The 16,795-nt window shown below is 49.3% G+C and overlaps 1 protein-coding gene across 3 annotated transcripts in view; it reads left to right on the top strand.

Moving 5' to 3' along the window:
* The window catches only part of Znf827 (zinc finger protein 827), a 191,622-nt gene extending 175,041 nt beyond the window's left edge, over nucleotides 1-16,581 (top strand). The window contains exons 10-15 of one of the 3 annotated variants that reach the window (XM_052166283.1): nucleotides 2,365-2,554; nucleotides 3,522-3,688; nucleotides 8,606-8,797; nucleotides 9,139-9,316; nucleotides 11,079-11,111; nucleotides 12,555-12,652. In XM_052166283.1, coding sequence (XP_052022243.1) covers nucleotides 2,365-2,554; nucleotides 3,522-3,688; nucleotides 8,606-8,797; nucleotides 9,139-9,316; nucleotides 11,079-11,094 — 743 coding nt within the window. In that variant the 3' untranslated portion in view covers nucleotides 11,095-11,111; nucleotides 12,555-12,652. Of the gene's footprint in view, nucleotides 1-2,364; nucleotides 2,555-3,521; nucleotides 3,689-8,605; nucleotides 8,798-9,138; nucleotides 9,317-11,078; nucleotides 11,112-12,554 lie in introns of all 3 variants that reach the window. The other 2 variants (XM_052166282.1, XM_052166280.1) reach the window with 2 other exon arrangements.
* Nucleotides 16,582-16,795: the final 214 nt, after the last annotated feature.

Below are 16,795 nucleotides of genomic sequence, written 5' to 3'. Positions count from 1 at the left end.
GTCCACTGCTTTGAAAGTCTAACATGGAAAGTCAGACCTTAAAAATATCCAGATATACCAATATGATACAAGCCGGGTATACTGAAATATCAGCATTTGGGAGACTGAGGCAGGAGGATCACTAATTTGAGCACAGCATAGAGTGCATAGGGACACCCTGGTCCAAAAAAGGAAAAATATAAAAATTCAAAGTTAAGGGGTTTTGTACAATTATGCAAAAATAAAAGCACAGAGACAGAGTATTAATAGGACAAGATTAATTTTGACCTTTTTATCTTTTTAAATCCTCTAAATTCAAATTTTGGTCATATATTAGACAGCTAACATGTTTTTAAGAAGTAGGGATTTTAAGGCCTCGTTCTTTAAGGATACTTAAATGCATTTCAAGTAGCCAAGTAACAGAGGATGAATAAAATTCCCTACTTAATTAAGATCAGTTAAGAAAGAGAAGAGGAGGAAGAGGAGGAGGAGAAAGAGGAAGGGGAAGGAGGAAGAGGAGGAGGAGAAGAAGAAGAGGAAGGAGAAGAAGGAGAAGGAAGAAGAAGAAGAAGAAGAAGAAGAAGAAGAAGAAGAAGAAGAAGAAGAAGAAGAAGAAGAAGAAGAAGAAGAAGAAGAAGAAGAAGAAGAAGAAGAAACAGTTACTGCTGGAGTCAGACAAAAGGAGTAGAAAAACTAAAGGGGTCTATCACCTTAAGGAGACAGTAAAGAACACCTGAATCTAGATAGCCTCTCCCATGCTGGATTAAGAAAGGGAAGCTGGTAGGCTCTGAGCTGGTAAAGAATGGCAAAGCTAATCCCAGGTGACACTGGAGAACCATTGGAGGCAGGCATGATGACACACACCTTCAATCCAGCTCTCGGGAGGCAGAGGCAGGGGGATCCCTGGGTGTGAGGACAGCCACCGCTTCATGGTGAGACCCTGGTTTAGAAAGAGGGAGGACATCTTTGGAGAAAACGGACTCTTGATTTTCATTTGGCACAGAAGTTAGCTGATCAGTAACTAAGCAAAATTACCAAAATAGCACTGGGACAGGAAGTTGAGAAAATTCACTACCAAGGAGAACTTGGAAAGTTGATGAAGGAAATATTGTTAATAAAGATATTGGGCAGATTCTCCCAGATATGTTCTTACCTTCTGAGAAGGGGAAATTCCCAGAGTTATTGGAGCCTCACAGGTGGCAGAAAGAGGGGCCACTCCTCATCTCCATGGAGATGGATCCTTGGTGCTGAAACCCAGATCCTTCTCTCTCAGTGCAGGGGCAGGACTCCTACAGTGTGCTCCCCGAACTGCAGGCCCAGCCTCGAACTCGCAGCTAGCAGGCGGTGGGGGTACCATAAAATAAGCTGTGTCTCCGTGTTGTGATGGGGGCATGCTTTACCCCCGTTGAGGAAAGTGAGACACTATCTTCAAGCCAAGGCCAGAAACCAGGCAGGTGAGGCCGAGCTTGCTGCGCCTGCACCCTTCATCTGTAGGGAGGCAGGGCCGCTCCTTGGTTGTACAGTCTGTCTCATTCGTCAAGTGAATTCGGAATGCCGTTCTGGAAGTGCTCCTAGAACCTTAGCGTTATGAACTGATTCCCATCACAAATTAATTGAGATTTTTAAAGTTTATTTATGTAAAATGAAAATTTCCAATTAAATTACTTTATCCAAGTCATTTCCCCCCTTTAATTTCATTAGCTTTTCTTCCCTGGCCGCCCAAGCCTGGAGCTGAGGGAAAGTGAGGGAGCCCAGAGGGTCCAGTTTCATCATTTCCTCAGCTCTCTCCAGGTCAGCGCCTACCCAAGACTGACACACTAGTCACACTCGTGCGCACACTCATGCACCAAACACATCTGGTCAAGAAGAACGATGCTGGTTGACACACGGGCACGCTCGTGTGCACACTCACAAACACACCTTGTCCTGAGGGACGCAGTGTGGCCCACGGAGGCACACTCACGTGCACACTCATGTGCACACTCACACCGTGTCCTTTTGGCCCCATGGACCTCATCTTGTCGTGATGAGGGTGAAGGGTGAGGCATCCAAGAAGGAAAACAAATCCGAGAACTCCAAGGAAACCGCTCAGCGAGCCGCCCTATGGTCGTGCTGCCTCTGCTGCAGTGCTGCTTTGGACTCCCACAGCCACCACTCCTTGGCCTCAAGAGCTTGTCCCTAGAGTGGGCCTGTTTTTTGTTTTTTTTTTTTTAATCTCTGTGAGTTGAGTATTGATACAGGAACAAACTGCTAGGTTCAGGTTTAGGTACAATTTCAAGACATGACCTTTGCCCCCCCCCCCCCCACATAAAGGGAGACTTGGACCGACTTTCACTGGTTCCTCTAAGTGAGCTCTTGAATTTTTTTTTTCTTTTTTGAGAGCAGTTTTGGTTTCTCCCCCAGAGGAAAGAAAATACAAATGCCATCTGTGCCCCTACGCTGCTAAGTGCCGAGCGAACCTGAACCAGCACCTGACTGTGCACTCCGTGAAGCTCGTCAGTACCGACACTGAGGACATAGTCAGCGCTGTCACGTCTGAAGGCAGTGACGGGAAGAAACACCCTTACTACTACAGGTGGGTCAAGCTGGCCGCAGCCCGCCCAAACCCCTCCTCACACCGCTTGCCGGGACGCGCCCCCCTCTGCCTGCCTGAGGGGTGCTGGGCACAGAGCCCTTTGTTTCCTCAGCCATGTGCTGACTTCATTTTAATATGCTCTTTGCTTACACGAAACCCCGAATTGGCACAGATGCCTGCCTAGCTAAGGCAGCCCTTGTAGAGTTAACCGAAAGACAACCAGATGGGAGGGGTTCTGCAGGGTGGGCTCTGGGGGTGGCTGGCCGTGAAGTCGCTCAGCTCCGTGGCTGAGCACCTCGTGACTTAAGGTCATGGGCAAAGGGCAAGAAAGATGATCTGCGATCAGTTGCTCAGAAGGCCCTGCGTGCTGTTCCTTGGTTGCCCATTATGACACACTGCATTCAGCTCCGTGATCAGTCTTCAATCCGTATGAGATTCTGTCAAATCGTGCCCGAGTGATATTGGTGGCAAGTTGCCCTTGCAAGGCATCTAGGTGGCTGAGCAGCTTCTCCTAGGAGGTGTCATAGCTGTGTCTGCCTCTCGCTCAGAACCGCCTGTGTGCTCTTCTCCTGGCGCCTGCGGGTTCCTGGCACCTGGCGGAGTCTGAGGTGTGCAGCACCGTCTGATCTGTCGGTGGACAACCACTAATACCTTGGCAACCCTGCCCTGAATCTCAGTGCCCAAAGGGATCTGTTAGGCCATGTGCAGCATCTGGAATGTGTAGTTTTTAATTAACTTTATGATTATTTAGCATCATTATAGCATGTATGAGATTGTTATATTATACTGGCATCTAATCTGTTTGGCACCGTAGCCACTCCGGAGGCATCCCCAGCAGGCAGACGCTTTTCCTGATGCTGTACCTTTTGATAGAGAGAATACACACACGAGCCCGCTGTGTAACTGTGCGGCACATATTTCGAGGCCCGTCTCACTCTTCTCCCCCCCTCCTTCTCCCTTGCTTTAGTTGCCACGTGTGTGGGTTTGAGACGGAACTCAATGTTCAGTTTGTAAGCCACATGTCTCTCCACGTGGACAAGGAGCAGTGGATGTTTTCCATCTGCTGCACTGCCTGCGACTTCGTCACCATGGAGGAAGCAGAGATAAAGAATCACATTGGCACCAAGCACACAGGTAACCATCCCCTGCAGCGCACAGCGGCGCGCACTTCGGCGTGGTCTCATGGCTACACAGACCTGGGATTTGCTGCAGAGTGTCGACACTGCTGGGACACACTGAGCTGCACACTTGGTCCTCATCTGGTCCAAGTGTCATCTCCTTGGTTGTCATCACCACACATAATAGTCACTAAGCTCTTCTGCCTCGGGCTGGTGCTCTGCCTGCTCACCTCAGGCAGCAGTAAGCCTTAAAGGTGAATTTGGCTAATACCACAATGTAGAGAGAAGCTGCGGGGATGAGGATTCAGACCCAGCCCAGACCAGGTTTTGCTCCCCCTCCCGCTGTCTATCTCCTTGCTGTTCTGACAGGCCAGCAGGACTTGGTAAGGCCTTGGACCTTTCTGTTTTCTGCACCAGGGCACTGTACCCCTAATCTGTAGGTTCTTGGGTGCTCTAAAATGACACACATGGTATGTCTGTTCAGACTACCATCTTCTTCTGAAACCAACCTAACTGGGCTTGGCAGGTGCTTGCCTTTCATTCAAAACCTCCTGCCACTCTGGTTAACTTCTTCCATTTTAACAGTGCCAACACTTTGACTTCTCCATGTAACTGCACCCTCAGAAAGGGTGGTCGGAATGATAGCAGCATAGAGTCATTCAGCGAGTCTGAGAGGGACTGCCCATCCCCATCTGTGGTGCTTACATGCTAAAAGCCGATGTTGCTTGCTGCCAGTCCCGGGCGTGGGGTTAGCCGCCCATCGCATCCCTGGCTCTGGAAGGACCCAGGAAGGGGACTCGCTGACAGTCATTCCGATAATGTGCATGGCCAAGAAGGATTCTGCTTCTCTGACCACTTCGGCTCGCTGGTGCCAACAGCAATAAAAGTTCGTTTTTGTCAGTAAGTTGAGCAGCTCTGACTTGGAGGTCCGCGGAGAGTCATTATGCGGAGTGAGAAGGTGCCATTTTTACAGTCGCTTGTCTGCCTGTAACCACATTAGCACTGTGGGAAGTAGGTGAGCTGGGAGGCCCATGTGGAGGACAAATTAAATTCAGCATTTCTGGAATGGCTAATGGAGGGAAAGGCCAACCTCTCTCCGGTTCCCACTTGGCTTTGCAGAACTCTTTCTTTTGTCCTGTCTGTTAAACACTGACTCGTGGAACCTTCTTCACCGCAGTGTGTCCCTGAATGTCTCCTCACCCGCCCACCCTACAGTCCTCTCCACCACTCACCTCAGGAAGACTTCATCACCTGTCCTCCATGGAAAATCACAGTTAACCAAGTTAAAACACACCTCAGTACCACAGGAGGCACAGGGCAGACCACATTCCCTCTGAGCTGACAGAGCTTCCAGGCAGGCTGGGAGGACAGAAGCCACAAGTGAAACACATTAAAGAAGTTTCTCAGGCAACGGCTGCCATCCAAAAGAGATAATGTCTGCAAGTGGAGGTGTTGCAAGCCAGAGTTTCCATACATCCAGGTGGCAAATGCGTCAGGCCTTCCACGTTCTGTCCTTTTTATTATATTTAATGAATTCTCAGAGAATTTCATTCAGTGGATTTGATCATAATCACCCCGCCAAACCCTTCCAGACCTACGCTCTCCCTTCCCTGCCTTTGTGTCCTTGTTTTGGCACAGCTCGGCCATCCACTGGAACCGAAAGTCCTAGACGCTAATACACACGTGAATAGTCAGGTTTCGGTGAAACGGATTCACAAGAGCAGGACGCTAGTGTGAGCCCACTGGCTGTCAGTTGCTGACTCCTGTTAGAAGTTAACTCTTTAGCCCTGAGAGTCTCCTGTTTACTACTGTTCCTAGAAGTTTGGCCGCAGTTCTACTAGCCTAAATCTGTACATTAATAAGTTAACTTGCTATGAAGGTATTTAAGCCAACATTCATGCTACATGACATATAGTCCAGTACCTAGCCTCATGATTATACGACTCCCCAGCAGAAGCCCACATTGGCACACTCCCGCCTTGCCCTCCTAGCCTCTGTGGTGGTTTTGGACCTCTCCTCACAGAGGGGCTCTAAACCTGTTATTTGTTGTTAAGCACCAATACTTTTATTATCTTCCAGAGACATTAAAAAAATACATGACATGACTCCCCCCACACCCCCACACCTCCCACCCCACTCCCCCCCCCACTCAGGCAGTGTCTCCAGCTCCTCCTGGTGTGCCGGTTCCTGTCGGCATCATCTGCCCTTCTCCATTGTTTTTATGATACCTTCTCCCCGGATCTGAAAGCTGAAAGCCTTTCGTTTCTTTGAAGATGCTGCACGGTGTCTTCGTGAGGATGTTCCTGGGAAGCCTGTTCCAAAGGATGCGACCTCTTCGCTTATGACTGCGCCTGGGAACTTTCTCTTTTCCTTTTCCTTTTCTTCTTTCTTCCATCTTACTTTATTTTAGATGGTAAATCACTATGGAGGTCAAGCTGACCCCAGTCTCTCTGTCCTCCTGACTCAGCCTGTTGAGTTCTGGGATGCAGCCATGACATCACACCAGACTCTGGGTTTTTGGGGTTTTGTTGTTTTTTTTTTCCTTCTTTGCCTGTTTTAAGAAATTTAAGGGTGATGTCCCTGCGACTGTTGAGGGATGTCTTCTTTTTTAGACAGTGTCCCCCAGGCCAGCCCAAACGGACCCGAGCTCACTGTCCTGCTTCAGTGTCTGAGTAGTGGGTGGTGGCTACGCAGCCTTCGCTCTTCCTGGTTCCCGTGCTTGGCGATCATTGAGCACCTCAGCTTTATAGTGTTCCACAAATGAGAAACGCCTTGATTACCTCAAAAACTGTCAGCCAGGTGGTGGTGTCGCACTAGGGAGGCTGAGGCAGGTAGATCTCTGTGAGTTCAAGGCCAGCCTGGTCTACAGAGGGAGTTCCAGGACAGCCAGGGCTACACTGGGAAACTGTGTCTTGAAAAACCAAAGGAAAATAATTATCATTAGCCGGGCACGGTGGCACATGCCTTTAATCTTAGCACTACGAATGCAGAAGCAGGCAGAGTTCTGTTAAAGGCAGGCCTGAGGTACATAGTGAGTTCCAGGATAGCCAGGGTTACAAACAGAGAGAGACCCTGTCTCAAGGAAACAAGCAAGGGAAAAGTTCTGCCTTGGCCAACTAATTGAGGCCTCAAGTCGGTCTCATATACAATTGCCTGGAGCACCTCACGGGAGCACCTCACGGGAGCAGCTCCCAGCTCACTGAGGCTCTTTTCATCTGAGAGGGTTCTTTGTTCTGCTCCATTCCAGACCTCTCCTCTAGTTTTTACTTGAGGTTTACTTATTGCCTTAGTTACGGTTTCTGTTGCTGCACAGAACACCAGAACCAAAAAAGCAAGTTGGGGAAGAAGGAGTTTGTTTGTCTCCTACTCCAGATCATTGTTCATCATGAAAGGAAGTCAGGACAGAAGTCAAACACGGCGGGAACCTGGAGGCAGGACCCGAGGCCATAAGCAGGGTTCTGCGTGCTGGCTCACAGAAATGTAATTTGGACACACACCCCCACCCATATCTTCTATGTGTTTGCCTAACTTTTTGGACATCTGAAATATAGTTACAATGTTCTCTGCTACAAACTGTAAAACTCTTCCTGATCCGGGTTGGCTGTGATTGGTTGAGTCTCCTCCCCCCATTTTGAGCTGGTTTTTCTTGTTCCTTTGCACATCTGATCATCTTTGTGTTTTTACCGCGCTGGCTGTTCAGTTATGTATCTTTTGTTCCGGTCAGGATTGTTGACCTTTATTTAGGACATAGGACTTGGAAGCCTTGATATTTTGGCATTTTTCCTCTATGATTTGATAGGTGGCTGTGGATCACTAGGTATTTATCTATTGGGGACTAATTATTGCTCCCTTTTCAAAGTCCTTTCTCAGCTTCCCACCCAATGCCCATGATGATGTTTGTTCTGAGCTTGCTGCTGGGAACAGCACTGACACCTCTGCGGTGCCAGCCCTGTGGGCTGCCCTCCGTGTTCCCTCGTGGCCTCTCCCGCTCCAGGCATGAGTAGCTGCTCACGCCCCGCTCTGACCCTTGTCCTCCTGACCTCTGCAGGCCTCTTGTATTGTTCTCTGTGCACCTGTTCTCCGTTGGCACTGTATTCTGCTGTGTCTGTCCATTGTGACCTCCCCACACCCTTGGCTACATCTCTTTCTGAGGAGAGTCCATTGGGCTCCTCTTGTGTCCCTCTTCCTGTCCTGCAACCTAAAATATATCTTAGGGCAAGGAGCTAAGCCGTTATGGGGTGTGCCTCCTTAGTCCTGTCTCTCAGAGTTCAGTTTCCTCGTTGCCTCATGTCCACTGTTGTAAACGTTGTCGTTCGATACATGCTGGTTTTTAGCTATTTCAGTAACAATATTAGAGCTCATCCCTGAAGCTCAGGCTTTAGTGGATGCTAAAGTCTCATGGCATTAGGGTTTGAATAACTCGTTAACTTCTTTATGCCTCGCTCTGAAGGAGAGTCCAGTGTCTGCTGATGAGTGTGAACATATTCAACTAACTGAGACGCGATTCAGAGGTCATTTCTAATCTGGGCCGAGTTTGCCCCTCTGCCAAGTGGGAACGGCAATAGTGCCATTGAGATGTGTGTGTTGTACGCACACTGTGCATTGAACCCAGGCCCTCCTGTATGTTAAGCCCACTCTTGAATACTGACCTACAGCCTCAGACAAGAACTCTGGGAGAACAAACTATGAGACAAGCATCTAAAGTGTTAACAGACCTTGGGCGGAGCTATCCACCTGAGACCTTAATAAAGGCCCACAGGCATCTGGGCTCCCCACACTACACTTGTTCTTGCCCGGGCTTCTCTAGAACCAGGCTCCCAGCCAGCGGGTGCCCTGGGGGAGCAGACAGTGCGGAAGCTCCCAGGTGCTGCTGATACCCCCTCACCTGCCATCTTCTCCCAACTAACAGACCTGCCTTGTTTCCATTTCCCAGGGGATGATAGGAAGACCCCCAGTGAATCAAACAGCCCTTCCTCATCCTCACTGTCAACTCTGAGTGATTCAGCCAATGGCAAAGATGACTCAGACAGCTCCCAGAAAAACAAGGGCGGGAACAACTTGCTGGTCATCTCCGTGGTGCCCGGGAGCCAGCCCTCACTGAACAACGAGGAAAAGCCAGAGAAAGGTGAGAGGGGTGGCCATGGCCTGCTCACCCTGGCCACTCTAGGTGACCTAGTCTGGAGAATAAACACTCGTGAGGAACACAAACTGCAGCGTGGTGCTCACTGCTGAAAAGGAGCCTTTGCTTTGGCTTGGTGTGTGCTCAGATATGGGGTGGAAAACGGGAGGGGGCCACGGACGCTAAGCTGAACGTTGAGCCTTTTTTAGTACAGCGACTGAGCGATGGCGCCTAGACAGCGGTGTGTTACCAGCTGCAGGGTTGGAAGGAAGGGGAGTCCAGCCCCATGCCTGTCTGCCTGCCTGCCCTTCCCCATACACTCCTACACCCAGCTCCGGTCCTTTCAGGGTTCGAATGCGTTTTTTGCAACTTTGTCTGCAAGACGAAGAATATGTTTGAGCGCCATCTGCAAATCCACCTCATCACCCGGATGTTTGAGTGTGATGTGTGCCACAAGTTCATGAAGACCCCCGAGCAGCTGCTGGAGCATAAGAGGTGCCACACTGTCCCGGCCGGTGGCCTCAAGTAAGGAAAGCAAGTACAGAACCTTTTACTGAGTCGTTACTGAGCACCCCACCCCTGCCCTGCCCCATCCCCAGGAAGGCGTTGGGGGTCACAGAATGGGAGAGCATCGTATGAGGGGAGTTAGAAAGATCTAATGCCTCTGGCTGGATGGGGTTCCAGCTGTCCTCAAGAGAGTCAGCAGACATTAGCAGGAAAAGCCACTTCACAAGTACCGCAGGATCACAGCAAGGAGGGGCACAACATGTCGGCCCCGCATGAAAGAGCAGGCTCCTACTGCAGTGGATTTGAATTGACAGATGCTAGGCTAGCATCCCATGCATCGAGCATTCCACTAAATGCAAGTTACTGCATTTAGTCTTTGGATGGCCTGACATATATTTAGCTCTTAAGTCCTCTAGGCACCCAGCCCCCAAACCAGAACCTTGGTCAGACAAGAGGCAACGGTGTTCATGCAACGTCAAGTGCTTCTCGTCTCTCTTCAGACATGCTGATGCCTTCCCAAAAGATCTAGACGAGGAGTACCATCCTTACGCAGTATTTCCACCAGGCCCCTGGCCTCAAGTGAGACCCACAAGTTACCGCCAAGCACGCTATGCAGCTAGCGTGACCATAGGTGCTAACAGACTCGTGAAGAATAAAATATTGTTTCTACCTTTAGAAATGTATGTCCCAGAACTACCAGAATTTAATCTTCCAGTGATTCTGGAAGCAGAGTCCCTGTCACAAGACATTTTGAATCCAGTAAAGAAACAAAAGCATCAGATAGTTGGGCACAGAAAGTTACAATTGTCAAGGTGTTTTCTATCTAAAATCACCATGTAGTTAAAAGAATCAGGGACACTTTTTCTTTTATTTTCTTAATATAAGCAGGGGAAGGGTCTTGCAATTTAAAATATTTTTATCCTTGAAACTCACAATACCTCCTGAATGGGTAAGAGTTGGAGAGCCCAGAGGGACCTGGAGCAGAGTACTGGGGGTGGAGTGGGGCTCACTGGTTGTGGCATCCTCTGAAAAAAAACAAAAAATGGGAAGAGTTGAGGAATGGCACCAATGGCCGATCCCATCCCATTTGGATCTACCTTGGGGATGTATAGGTGGGTGGGTCATAGACAAGAGGATGGTTTGATAATTTATTCAACCAGTCCATCAGAAATGCCTAGCACAAGCTTATCAGGGACTCTGAGTTCAAACCATCTGCCTTTTTACTGAAATTTGTATATTCTTTATTAAAAAGAGCCCCGCCTCCTGTGGATGGAGCGGCATTGCCTTGCAGTAGCTCAGTCACTTGTGGCCTTGCCCTTGGAAGCCCAGGCAGGCCTGAGCCTCTGATGCACCAGGGAGACCTCAGGATGACCTCAGTGCTTTCCCTGGGTCAGACACTGCCTGTTGGTGCTAACCGTCCCCTGTATGACAGTTTATGTTCTAGGACAACCAAATAGAAGACCAATTTGAAAAAAAAAAATATTGATAATGCCTTCTGGCTATACAGTGAGTTTTGTTTCGTTTTGTTTCTTTTGCAATATCAGAGAATGAATTTTCCTGAGAAAGTGTCTTTAAGATAAATAATGGGAACATGGAAAAGCCCGAGTGCTTTGCCCGAGCAGTGAAATAACAGATTGAGCTGAGGGTCACAGAAACATCCTTAACGTGAGGCAGACTGCCGATGTCTAAATGCTTTTCTGTGATGGGACTGCTTGTACTCTATATCCTGTTCATAATGCAGATCAAATAAGATTATACTATTATTTTTCTTTTGCCGTAGCTCAGGACAGTGGTGAGTGTCAGACTCCTCTAGGTAAGGCCCAGCTTGGTGTAGGGGTTGTGTGTGCACTTGACCTGGGAATGGGCTTTATCTCTGTGCACTCTTTTGTGAGCTGAGGTTCAGGGGCTTACAGTGAGCTTGGCGCTGAGGAGCCAGTGCACGGTGCACCTGATTGTGTTGGGCTCTGCTGAACATCTTCCAACCCTCTGAGGACAGTTCCCTTCCGAGCCCTGCCTTGCAGGTGCTGAGGCCAAGCTGGGGCAGCCACTCAGGCATCCGCATTCGTTTTGGAAAGAGCACACATGCTACAGTTATCCTATCAGCCACAAACTCAAACTCCCCGCAGCTTCCCAAAGTGAAGCCCCGGCAGCTCTGTAAACATACCCACCCCACTCCCCACAGCCTCCCTGACAGCAACAGGGCTGGTGGCAGCCATGGTGATCCATGATGGAGAGGATGGAGAGCCCAAGCCAGAGATACCCAGACCTTGTACTAGAGGAAACACTAGGGCCCAGTCAGGTGCCAGAGCTGGGACTCAGCTACCATTTTGAATCTACCTCAGTTGCCTGTAAAGATGCTCAGACCACGACTCAGTATGTCCTGAGTGCTCTTTTGAGCACTGTAGAGAATGCAAACGAGATCTCAAAAAGTCCTACCCTCAGAGAGTTCATGTTCCAGTTGGATTTCTATGACATGAGTATGTCCTAAGAATGTCTTCAGACTCTGGAGAGCAGCCCCTTCCTCCTCATTCTTCATGAGCAGTGGGGCCATTGTGCAGGCTTCCTTCTCCCGGGCCCCTACCATGGTCCTTACCTCCCATTCCTGATGGAGAACAGGTACTGTAGGATTAACATTCTGAGAGTCCACATGATGATGGTGCACACACACACACACACACACACATGCATGCACACACACCATTGGTACACAGAGGGACATGCACAGGCCTTTTCATCCTAACACCCTTTAATAAGCACGACTCTGACTCCTGTGACTTTCTGTTTGCTGGAGGTAGCTCTCCCTATAAGCTGTTCTTTAAAACCTCTCAGCCTCTCTGCGTGTGCTTGGTGTGGTGCATGAAAAGTCAGTTCTTTGTGTTGCTCCCATCTAGAGGGGAGGTCAGAAAGCCCGGACTTCTGCCGTGTCCAGTGAGGGAGGGGGTGGAGAGGGCCCCAGGGGCTGGGTGGGGGCAGGAGGGGAGTACCAGCTTCCGCTGCTCCTCTGAGAGGACTGGCCTCGGCTGTTGCAGCCGGGAGCCCCAAAAGCAGCTAAGCGGACCACCCAGAGCTCCCTGTCCGTCTGGACTGCACTGTCAGCAGTGAAGCCAAGCAGGGCCATCTGAGAGGTGGCAGGGCCAAGCAGACCAGGCCTTGGGGACCCACGGGGCTGACCCCGGGCAGGCTGGCAGGGAGGGGAGATGCAGGGTTCCCCGGGACCGTCCTCGCTAAAGCGCCCTTCCATTGCCTCCTCTGACAGGTGCCCGTTCTGCATTTACTCCACCAACCGCCCTGCTGCCATGGAGTGCCACCTCAAGACCCACTACAAGATGGAGTACAAGTGCCGGATCTGCCAGACGGTGAAGGCCAACCAGCTGGAGCTGGAGACGCACACCCGCGAGCACCGCCTAGGCAACCACTACAAGTGCGAGCAGTGCGGCTACCTGTCTAAGACGGCCAACAAGCTCATCGAGCACGTGCGCGTGCACACCGGGGAGCGGCCCTTCCACTGTGACCAGTGCAGCTACAGCTGCAAGCGCAAGGACAATCTCAACCTGCACAAGAAGCTGAAGCACGCCCCCCGCCAGACCTTCAGCTGCGGAGAGTGCCTGTTCAAGACCACACACCCTTTCGTCTTCAGCCGCCACGTGAAGAAGCACCAGAGCGGAGACGGCCCTGAGGAGGACAAGAAAGGCCAGAGTCCAGCCTCCAGGGAGCCGGCTGGCCCTGGAGCCCCACTCCTGGTTGTGGGGGGTGGCCGGAGTCTCTTGTCCCCGCTGTCAGTCATGTCTGCCTCTCAGGCTCTGCAGACCGTGGCCTTGTCGGCAGCCCACGGCAGCAGCTCAGAGCCCAACCTGGCACTCAAGGCCTTGGCCTTCAGTGGCTCCCCGCTGCATCTTGACAAATACCGGAACTCAGATGTCGCCCATCTCATTCCCTTAACAATGCTGTACCCCAGAAACCACCTGGATCTCACATTCCGCCCTCCCCGACCTCAGACCGCACCTCCCAGCATCCCCTCACCCAAACACTCCTTCCTTGCCTATCTTGGACTAAGAGAAAGAGCAGAGACTGTCTGAGGACAGCCGCGTTCTGTACCAAAAACCAAGAGACAGAGACAGGAAAAGACAGAAACCCGCAAAACTTAAAACACAACCCCAGCAGGTGTATGTTGCTGCAAAACCTTCAGGCCCCACGGGTCTGGACCATGTGTACTGTATATCATTAGTAAGGAATAGAAAATTGGCTCTGTATGTATACCTATTGCATTGACCTAAAAGCTGCTTTATCCAGTCTTCAGAGAGGTGACCTGCTGCCTACGTCTCCCTCCAGAGGCGTGCCTCCCCAGCCATCACTCCCACTTCAGCCTTCCTTCTACTTCTCTGTGAAAGGAATTTTGTCACGTTAGACCCTGAAGAGAGTGTCCTTAATAGTAATGAGCACTTGGAATCTTCTCCACTGGTACATTGGGTTTTCTGTTGGGTGAGTGGGGTCTTGTGGGCATTTGTGGATTGGAAAAGAAAAAGTGTGTGTGTGTGTGTGTGTGTGTGTGTGTGTGTGTGTGCTGTATTGTGTGATGTGTGGGGGTGGGTGTTGTATTATGTGTGTGCCATGATATTTCTATTGCACATTCTTTTTATACCAGCTCCTTTGACAGTGATGAACAGTCTTGGCTTCCCATCTGGACCGTTCATCCACTACATTCTCCCCACATCCTCCACTGCCTTTCCTTCTCTATTTTATGGCTACAGAGTGGTAGGGCCTGGTGCTCAGAGGACGAAGATCTGCAGGGTGCCAGGCCATTTACAATACAGTGCTCAAAGCCTGGAGTTCAGATCTCCACTTAGGAAGATGGATAGAGTCAGGTGACAAATCTCTTAAGAAATGCCTCAAAACTCCACAGCTGACATCGCAAAACCTGGGTGTTCTGTGTGTGCGCCCATGTGGAGCGCGCACACACACACACACACACAAACACACAAAGGAGTACATCCTTTTTAAAGGGCAGAACATGTGTGTGCGTGATATATTGATTCAGTTATCATTGTTTGCAGGAAAAAAAAATTGTGTGAGTGGAAATGTTTATGGTTGATAAATGCAGCCAAGGAGATTAAAGGGGTTCGGATGGATTCTGGGTGTGAAAGCTCAGACTAAAAAGAAGCGGCAGCTTTGCACAGCGTGCTGGCCTTGCACTAGTTTGTTTCTCATTGGGGAAAAGGAATAAGTAAATGAAAAGGAAGGAAATGTACCTTTTTTATGGAACGAGTAGACTGTATGTTTGACATTTTAGCTGCGACCTCTTTGACGTACAAGGAAGGACAGAACAAAACGGTGCTGCTCAGCCCCTGTGCCTCAGACGATGCCCCAGGATGCCCTACTGTGTGCAGAGCCTCTGGCTAGAGTGTGCCCTCCATGTATTAGTAACCCTGTATTCCATTTTGTTAACACCTAGCAGATGTAGCCTGCTAGGAGCTGACTTTATACTTATTTAAAGCTCTTATTTTATGGTCATTAAAATGGCAGTTTCTGTGCAGCACTTTATTGCGGCAGGAGAAGGTGTGGTCCAGTTGCGTAGCCCTTTGCTCATCTTAAAAAAGTAATGGATGGCTTAAAAAAAGGAAAAGAAAACTGAATCTGTTCACTACTTGGATTTGTAAAACAGCCGAATTTCCAGTATGCAACAGGCTGAAAAGAGCGGGAAGATATGTGCTTTGTATAAAAACGGGAAGTTTGGACTAGGAAAGGTTCTGTATGATCCCTCAGCGGAGGAGCTGGTGTCCAGGAGGAATGCCGTTTTCCCACGCTGTACTATCCTCCGTGATACACGCCTTTCCGTTACTTTAACCAGGGGGAAATCAAAGCATCCCTAAAGTTCTTCCTCTAGTCACCGTTGCTTCCCTGAGGTGAATGCAGTCGGACAGGAAGCCGGAGACGGAACAGTTCACGGCGTTGGCTCCTTATCCCCTCAGCCTCCCTCTCCACACCTAGCAGGTCCCTGCCTCCCTCCCCACCCGCCATCCCACCGTGGGTGAGGAGCCCGGTTAGGGCCCTGGCAAACAAGTTTACACTACAGAGATGTCCACAAAGCAGGGAGAGCAGTCAGCTAGGCCAGAAGGGCCCCAGAGCCTCAGTCATTCTGCAGAGACCTTTGCTCTTGGCCTTGTCTAACCCATTGTTCAACTCGCCATGTCACTATCTCAGTAAAAGACACTATAGACACTTCTGGACAATGTGCCCCAAGGTCACTGGGTTTATGGGTGGGTTTGTTGTTTTTTATTTGCTTTTGCTTTTTTTTTTGTTTGTTTGTTTGTTTCAAAGTTATGTCTTTATCCCCATTTAATGGAGAATGTGCCACTTGGCTAATAATGTGTTTTCAAAACTGCAGGTTCAGTGAGAAGGGGGAGGGGATCACAGTGACTCCACCCCCAAGAGGTTGGCAGAATGGTGACTCACAGAAGCACCGGCAGGTTAAGAACCTGAATGGGTGTCCCTGATCACGAGGACCCTGGGTTTAACAGCATGTCACTTGTGCAATAAGAGGTCTTCGGGTGGGAATGTGAGAGTGAGGGGAGGTGGGCGGAGGCGTTTACTGCTCAAATGCCATGCATTTCCACTGCTTGCCACTGAACCTGTATTTGAATGACTTAGTAATGCTTAATGTAATTGGGCAACTTTTTTAGCACTTTGAAAAGAGTCATCAATCTTTCTGGTAAATTATAAAAAAAAAGTTTTCTGAGTGAGAAAACGTGTGTTTGCAGTTTGTTTGACTTTTTATATTATTGTTGTTGTTATTAATAAAAAAAAAAAAGAAAGAAAATCTACAGCATTTTTCAGAGTCCACCTAGATAAAATGTGCCCCAGAATCTGGTTTGCAGTTTGATGCTTGGAGAAGGATGTGTTCTGTAGATCCCCTTCCCACAAAAACACTAACACCTTTGAGAAAGTGGCCTAGCAACTTTAGGGTCTCACTATGCATTCTCCCAGGAGAGCTGGCTTGGTTTTCCATTTAGTGACACAGGTAGGGTTCGGAGCACTTTCTCTCTCCTGTCCTTTCTTTTCCTTCTTTCTTTTTTTTTTTTTTAACTCCTCATATTATGTTCAAATGATCATACTGTCAAGGTTTGTGTACATTACTGAAAATTTGTATTGTAAAAAGCTTTTGCATTACAAGGCTGTACAGGGTCATTTTGACAGTAACTGGTATTTTCCTCTGCATCTTACGTTGCATTGCCAATTTCTAGTGTATCAAGTTTGGAAGTATAATATACTCTAATTAAAAGAAAAAAAACGGTTGGCTATACTCTGGCTTCTCCTTCTTTCTCAGGTGTCATCCTTGCCTGCCTGTGAAGGCTCAGTGTCTCATTCATCTGTCCTTGTTCTGTTGTCTTTCCCCTGCATCCCATGTTCTCTGAGTACAGGGTCCAGTGCCAGCGATAACTGTTGCAGAGTGCAAGTCTTGAACATCGGGTGCACACACGGCTATAGTGCAAGTCGCAAACA

The sequence above is a fragment of the Apodemus sylvaticus genome, chromosome 21, assembly GCF_947179515.1.
Source record: "Apodemus sylvaticus chromosome 21, mApoSyl1.1, whole genome shotgun sequence".
NCBI lineage: Eukaryota > Metazoa > Chordata > Mammalia > Rodentia > Muridae > Apodemus > Apodemus sylvaticus.
Note: the sequence above shows the minus strand (reverse complement) of the source record. Positions and strands in the feature narration are given on the sequence as shown.